Source organism: Hemiscyllium ocellatum, chromosome 24 (assembly GCF_020745735.1).
Source record: "Hemiscyllium ocellatum isolate sHemOce1 chromosome 24, sHemOce1.pat.X.cur, whole genome shotgun sequence".
In the NCBI taxonomy this organism is placed as follows: Eukaryota; Metazoa; Chordata; class Chondrichthyes; order Orectolobiformes; family Hemiscylliidae; genus Hemiscyllium; species Hemiscyllium ocellatum.
In genome coordinates, this window is record NC_083424.1 from 58,124,759 (window position 1) to 58,133,048 (window position 8,290).

General features: G+C 44.4%; 1 protein-coding gene across 1 annotated transcript in view; it reads right to left on the reverse strand.

Moving 5' to 3' along the window:
* LOC132827227 (stromelysin-3-like) overlaps nucleotides 1-7,970 on the reverse strand; it is a 95,391-nt gene extending 87,421 nt beyond the window's left edge. The window contains exon 1 of the mRNA XM_060843851.1: nucleotides 7,845-7,970. Within this exon, the coding sequence (XP_060699834.1) occupies nucleotides 7,845-7,928 (84 nt within the window). The 5' untranslated portion in view covers nucleotides 7,929-7,970. The remainder of the gene's footprint in view (nucleotides 1-7,844) is intronic.
* Between the last annotated feature and the right edge of the window lie 320 nt (nucleotides 7,971-8,290).

The window sequence follows — 8,290 nt, forward strand, 5'->3', positions numbered from 1 at the left end:
CTAGCTTCCTATAACTTCCCCTGAACCTTGTCCTTTTCTCTTCTTATATCATTGGTACTAACGTGAACAATGCCCTCCCGCTGGTCACTCTCCTTTGAGGATATTCTGAACCCTCTGAGACATCCTTGACCCTGGCACCATTCTGATGTCTCACTGTTAACTGCAGAAATGTCTGTCTGTGCCTCTGACTAGACAGTCCCCCACCATAATTGGTCGCTTGGAATCAGATGTATCCCTTGTTTTAGAGCCAGTCTTGATACAGAAACCTGGCTGCTAGCACTCATTCCCCTGAGAGTCTGTTACACCCCACATTTTCCAAACAGCAATCTTGTTTAAGATGGTAGCCATGATGTGGATGTGCCAGTGTTGGACTGGGGTGGACAAAGTCAGAAATCACACAACACCAGGTTATAGTCCAACAGGTTTGGAGTCACAGTCATAGAGATGTACTGCACGGAAACAGACTCTTTGGTACAACTTGTCCATGCCGACCAGATATCCCAACCCAATCTAGTCCCACCTGCCAACACCTGGCCCATATCCCTCCAAACCCTTCCTATTCATATACCCATCCAGGTGCCTTTTAAATGTTACAATTATCCTAGCCTCCACCACTTCCTCTGGCAGCTCATTCCATACATGTACAACCCTCTGCATGAAAAAGTTGCCCATTAGGTCTCTTATTTCTTTCCCTTCTCACCCTAAACCTATGCCCTCTGGTTCTGGACTTCCCCACCTCAGGGAAATTCTTTGCTTATTTATCCTATCCATGTCCCTCATGGTTTTATAAACCTCTAAGGTCATCCTTCAGCCTCCAAGGCTCCAGGGAAGACAGTCCCAGCCTATTCAGCCTCTCCCTATAGCTCAAATTCTCCAAACCTGGCAACATCCTTGGAAATCTTTTCTGAATCCTTTCAAGTTTCACAACATCTTTCCGATAGGAAGGAGACCAGAATTGCATGCAATATTCCAACAGTGTCTTAACAGCCGAAACATGACCTCCCAACTCCTGTACTCAATACTCTGACCAATAAAGGAAAGCATACCAAACGCCTCCTTCGCTCTCCTATCTACCTGTGACTCCACTTTCAAGGAGCTTTGAACCTGTACTCCAAGGTTTCTTTGTTCAGCAACATTCCCTAGGACCTTACCATTAAGTGTATAAGTCCTGCTAAGATTTGCTTGCCCAAAATACAGCATCTAACATCTATCTGAATTAAACTCCATCTGCCACTTCAGCCCATTGGCCCATCTGGTCCAGACCCTGTTGTAATCTGAGGTAACCTTCTTCGCTGTCCACTACACCTCCAATTTTGGTGTCATCTGCAAACTTACTAACTGTATCTCTTATGCTCGCATCCAAATCATTTATATAAATGATGAAAATCAGTGGACCCAGCACTGATCCTTGTGGCACTCCACTGGTCATAGGCCTCCAGTCTGAAAAACAACCCTCCACCACCACCCTCTGCCTTCTACCTTTAAGCCAGTTCTGTATCCAAATGGCTAGTTCTTCCTGTATTCCATGAGATCTAACCAATCTCCCATGGGGAACCTTGTCAAACGCCATATTGAAGTCCATGTAGATCACACTTACCGCTCTGCCCTCAATCCTCTTTGCTATTTCTTCAAAATCTCAATCAAGTTTAAAAGACATGATTTCCCATGCACAAAGCCTTGCCTTTCCAAATACATGTACATCCTGTCCCTCAGAATTCCCTGCAAACAACTTGCCCACCACCGACCTCAGGCTCACTGGTCTTCTCTAGTGGTCGAGTGGCTTGTCCTTACCTCCTTCTTAAACAGTGGCACCACATTAGCCAATCTCCAGTCTTCCGGCACCTCACCTGTGACTATTGATGACACAAATATCTCAGTAAGAGGACCAGCAATCACTTCCCTAACTTCCCAGAGGTCTATGATCCACCTGATCAGGTCCGGGATTTATCCACTTATGCATTTCAAGACATCTAGCACTTCCTCCTCTGTAATATGGACATTTTTTCAAGATGCCACCATCTATTTCCCTATATTCTATATCTTCTGTGTTCTTTTCCATTGTAAATACTATTGCAAAATACTCATTTAGTATCACCCCCATTTTCTGAGTTCCACACAAAGGCTGCCTTGCTGATCTTTGAGGGGCCCTATTCTCTCCTTAGTTACCCTTTTATCCTTAATGTATTTGTAAAAACCCATTGGATTCTCCTTAACTCTATTTGCCAAAGCTATCTCATGTCCTCTTTTTGCCCTCCTGATTTCTCCCAAGTATACTCCTACTGCCTTTATACTCTAACGATTCACTCAATCTATCCTGTCTATACTTGACACATGCTTCCTTCTTTTTCTTAGTCAAACCCTCAGTTTCGTTAGTCATCCAGAATTCCCTATACCTACCAGCCTTTCCTTTCACCCTAACAGGAATATACTTTCTTTGAACTCTCGTTATCCCATTTCTGAAGGCTTCCCATTTTCCATCCATCCCTTTACCTGTGAACAGCTGCCCCTAGTCAGTTTTTGAAAGTTCTTGCCTAATACCGTCAAAATTGGCCTTTCTCCAATTTAGAACTTCAACTTTTAGATCTGGTCTATCCTTTTCCATCACTATTTTAAATCGAATAGAATTATGGTCGCTGGTCCCAAAGTGCTCCCCCACTGACACCTCAGTCACCTGCCCTGCCTTATTTCCCCAAGAATCGGTCTTCTCTTCATAAGCTTTCAGAGTGTCGTCCCTTTGTTTTGGGAAGTCACTTCACCCGATGAAGGAGAATGCTCTGAAAGTTTGTGATTTCAAATAAACCTGTTGGACTATCACCTGGTGTCATGTGATTTCAGACTTTGTTTGAGATGGGGATAATCACAGGAGACTCCTGCATTACCTGCCTAGATCTCCTAGAGATAACCCATCTACCTGACTGTATGTCTAAAGCATCAAAACATTACCAATCTTTCTTGGGATTCTCATGTCCAGTTGGGATTACTGTACTATATAATGTGTCACAGAGAGTATCCTGGATATAGTGAGTACATACATGCACTAAGATCATAAAGACATAGGAGCAGAAGTAGGCTATTCAGCCCATCAAGTCTACTACACCTTTCAATTAAATCATGGCTGCTCTGACAATCTTCAAGTCCATACTGCTTCCATTTCCACATAACCTTTGATATCCTGACTGATTAAAAATCTGTCTCTCTCAAAATCTATCTCAGCCTTGTATGTACTTATCAATCCAGCTGTCTGTGATAAATAATTCCATCACCCTCAATGAACAGATTCCTCCTCATCCTTTTTATGTGCAACAACTCACTAACATTTTGCCCTCTGGTTTGAGACACCCACAAGGGAAACTACCTCTAATTTCCTTTTCAAACCACTTAAGAATCTTATCTGCTTTAGTAATTTCTCCTCATTCTTCTAAATTCCATGGTTACTGGCCAAACCAATTCAACCTCTCCTCATGACAGTCACTCCACACCCAGAATCAGTCCAGTGAACATCCTCTGGATTGCCTTCAATACCAATATTCCTTCCTTTAGACAAGGGGGTCAGAACTGTCCAATATTCCAGTTGTGGTCTGACTAGTGTCCAGTACAATTTCAACAAAAAGTCCTTTTTTTTAATCATCTATTTCCTTTGAAATAAGACCAAAATTCCCTATGGTCTGCTGAACTTGGATGGTAACTTTTTAGTAAAAAGTGAGGTCTGCAGATGCTGGAGATCAGAGCTGAAAATGTGTTGCTGGTTAAAGCGCAGCAGGTCAGGCAGCATCCAAGGAACAGGAAATTCGACGTTTCGGAAGGGCTTTAGACCGAAACGTTGAATTTCCTGTTCCTTGGATGCTGCCTGACCTGCTGCGCTTTAACTGGTAACTTTTTAGAATTCATGTACTAGGACCCTGAAATCTCTTAGTTGTAGCTTCTCCATTTAAATAATATCCAATTCCATTCTTCCTGCCAAAGCAATCTCACATTTTTCCACATTATATTCCATGTGGCCAAATTTTTGTCCACTCTTTTAACCTGTCTATATCCCTCTGTAGACTTTTTTGTGCCATTCTAACCACACAACTTCTCACTTATTGGTGTCATCCACAAATTTCTTTGTGTTTGTCATCTAAGCATATTGTAATTGGCTTTATCAGGTGGAATTCTTGTAGCTTGAACTCAAACAGGATTGTAGGAGCCTTCAGCAATAGCACCATTATAGAAGCTTGAGGGGAGGTTGAGATTTAAAGATGGAGTGGCTCGGTGGCTCAGTGGTTAGCTCTGCTGTCTCACAGCACCAGGGGTGATTCCAGACTCAGGCAACTGTCTGCGTGGGCTTTCCCCTGACTGCTCCAGTTCTTCCCATAGTCCAAAGATGTGCAAGTTAGGTGAATTGGCCATGGGGAATGCCGAGTTATAGGGATAGGTGGGTCTGAGTAGGATGCTCTTCCGAGGGTCGGTGTGGACTTGATGGGCTGAATGGCGTGCTTCCACACTGTAGGGATTCTGTGATGTCAATCAATTGTAGAGATGAGGCCCTTTAGCCCACTGAATCTGTACCACCAAAAATCTACTTTGTCTACACTAGTCCCACCTTCCAACACTAGGTGCATAGCTTTGAATGTTATGATACTCCAAGTGCATATCCATGTACTTTTTAAAGGTTGTGAGGTTTCTACCCTCAACTACCCTCCCAGGCAGTGCATTCCAGACCCTCCCACCAACCTCTTAAGCTTCTTGCCTTTCACCTTAAAATTATGCCTTCTTGTTATTGACTAAGGGAAACAGCTGCTTTTTATCCATCCTGTCCATTAATGTTGCCAGGGTTGAAGGGTTTCAGCTATAGGGAGAGGCCGAGTAGGCTAGGGCTGTTTTCCCTGGAGCATTAGAGGCTGAGGGCTGGGGGGCATGTATAGGGTTAACAGACAAGATCTTTTCCCAGGGGTGGTGGAGTCCAGAACTAGAGAGCATAGGTTTAGGGTGAGAGGGGAAAGATTAAAAGGATCGAAGGGGAAACCTTTTCACGCAGAGGGTGGTGCATGTATGGAATGAGGAAGTGGTGGAGGCTGGTACAATTACAACATTTAAAAGGTATCTAGATGGGTACATTGATAGGAAGGGTTTAGAGGGATATGGGCCAAGTACTGCCAAATGGGACTAGATTAATTTAGGATATCTGGTCGGCATTGAAGTGCTGGACCCAAAGGGTCTTTGTCCATGCTGTACATCTCTATGATTCTATGTACCTCAATCAGAATCCCCCCTCAACCATCTCTGCTCTAAAAAAACACAAGCTTATTCAGACTATCTTCATAGCAGTGGGACTATGAAGATAGTCTGAAATGCTCTATCCCAGGCAACATCCTGGTGAGTCTCCTCTGCACCCGCTCCAGTACAATGATATCCTTCATATAGTGTGATGATTAGAACTGCACGCAGTATTCCGTTTTGTACAGCTCTGACATAACCTTTCTGCTTTTACTTCTTTTTAAAACTAGCAACCACCACCAGGAAAACTGCCCAGGTATCCAATTGAGTCCCTTCCTGCTTTTATAATCTATGCCACAACTGAAAGACAAGGGTCATGTAAGTCTTCTTAACCACCCTATTATCTTGCCCAATCACACAAGGATCTGTGGGCAAGCACCCCTTGATCCATGGGGGCAGCACGGTGGCTCAGTGGTTAGCACTGCTGCCTCACAGCACCAGGGTCCTGGATTAGATTCCCGCCTGTCTGCGTGGAGTTTGCACGTTCTCCCTGTGTCTGCGTGGGTTTCCTCCGGGTGCTCTGGTTTCCTCCCACAATCCAAAGATGTGCAGGTCAGATGAACTGGCCATGCTAAATTGCCCAGTGTTAGGTGCATTAGTCAGGGGTAAATATAGGGTAGGGTTTGGGTGGGTTCCTCTTCAGAAGGGCAGTGTGGACTTGTTGGGCTGAAGGGCCTGTTTCCACACTGTAGAGAATCTAATCTAATCTAATCCCTCTGTTCCTCTTCGCTTCCTAGTGTCCTGCCATTCGTTGAGTACTTTGGATATCCCAAGAGTGCTTCCCAGCCAAAATACCTCCAGTGAAGCTTCATCACTGCAGCAACATAAGGAAATGCAACCACCCATTTGTGTCCAGCAAACAACAGGAAATTCGTCTTATTAGTATTGAAGAATATAAAGATCGGTCAATTGTCAAAACTCCTCTACCCTTCGTCAGAATCATGCCATTGGGATTCTTATTTCTACCTGGTAAGCAGATGGAGCTTCAGTTTAATATCTCATTAGAACCCGGCACCTCTGATAGAATGGCAGTGCATTAGATGATCAGCCTGGAATTTGTCTTCAGGTTTTCTGCAGTGAGACTTGAACCTACCTGACTAGCAGTGTGACACCATGACTGGCATTGTAAGCAGATAAAGGTTTAATTAGTTCTGCATTAATGGTTTAATTCACACACCTCTCTAATATCACCTCTATGAAGTTAAAAATCAATTTCCTGTTATCTTTTGCTGGCTCACTGAGCTACCCAAGACCAATCAACTGTGCTACACCACTGCTCACTACCTAACATCATCATGAGTTTAGACCAACAGGACAAAGGAACAATCATTCAAATAAAAAAAATCACTTTACAGTACTTCATGCATATGAATGAGAACATGAAAATACTGTGGATTAAAAATGGAGCAGAAAATAACATTGGAGAGAAAACATCATCCACATGTTTACTGTCTCCAGGCATGCAACTCAGGATGACCCCCATCCCCTTGCACCCCTCCACACACACACACACAGCCTTCAGTCTTCATCCTCCACCCTGTCATTATCATCATCCCACAGTCTGATAAGGCGTGGGGGTTGTGTATAATGTGAATAGGACCAACACAAATTGAAGTGTACCTTCAGTACCTAAACTTCAAGTTTACCTGAAGTGTAAACTAATCCCCTGGAGTGGAGACAGAAACAACAGCACTCAATGGACACTCCATAACTTCATCCCCAGGCTTCATTTCAGGGGCAAATCTACTCACCTTTGTAAAACTAGTCAGACAAGTTTGTAACTTTCGGAAACATCAAGTAGCAGCAAGTCCCAGAAAGTTCAGCATTAATCCGGAGGGAATTCCTGCATTATCACTCCAAATCTCCGTCCCGCGGTTACAAGGGAGAGTATTTTGTTTGGGCTGAGCGTTAAGATGGGGTTGATTGTTTCGGGTGGGAAATTATCAGTTCCAGTTACGGCTGTATCTCTCCCAGTGAGAGCTGAACTGAACTGAACTCGGGTCAATGGACTCCAGCTAGTTTTGCCAAGAGCTGGGGATTGAGATTCAGTTACAGACAAGGTACGAGCTGTCTTCACGGTCTGCTAAGAGTTGCTGTCTGGTCTCCTTTATAGTGAATACCTGGGGGCATGTCAGCACTTGAATCTACCAAACTCTCAGTCAACCCTCTCTCTCGCTCTCTGGGCTGATGGAGAAGGGGAGAGGATATGAATAGGAGGGGTATGCCAGGACACAAGAAACCAACAAGTTTGCCGTGAGCCCTCAACACTACCTCCTCCAACAATCGCAATCGGATTTAATACACACAATTGACAGAAAGATTACTACACTGATTGCACACAGGATCTTCAGTTTCATGTATCAATACTGCACAATGCAGTTTACTGGATGTAAAATGGTTTGATTCCAATTCCCTTTGGTATTGGCACTTTGAGGCCGGTGCGCTTCAAATGTGGCAATTGAACTTTTTCACAGTTTAATCCACCTTCGCTCGGGCTGCCAGATTTCAGACCTGTGCTGCGCCCACACGATACAGCTATGAACATGTTTGACAAGAGGAAGGCTGGTCTGAGCCCGAAGCTCTCTTACCCGGTGGTGGTGCTCCCGTTCCCGGGGAATAGGCAGTGACCGGCCCCCGCCGCTGCACACCAGCAAAATCACGACGACCAGCATCCTGACTAAGTGAGTCCCTCAGCCCCAAGCTGCCTTTTATATACCCCACTCCGGCTTTGTTTCTCAGTCCTGCCCTCAAATTCTCAGCCACAAATATCACGTGGGCGTGTGTACATTCTCACAATTAACCCCTCTTTAGGTGAGTTTTTGTATTACCCACCGGTGGGCGGGTTTCTCTACTAACCGGGTGACTTTCTTTATTGCCCCCCTGATAGGTGAGTTTCCCTGTTAACCCCCTGTGGTGTGAGTTTCTCTATTATCTCCCAGACTGGTGGGTTCCTCTATGGTTACACATCAGTAGGGGGTGGTACTGGAAATCAAGCCCTGTATTTCCAGCGTTATTACAAAAGTTAAAGTTTTTA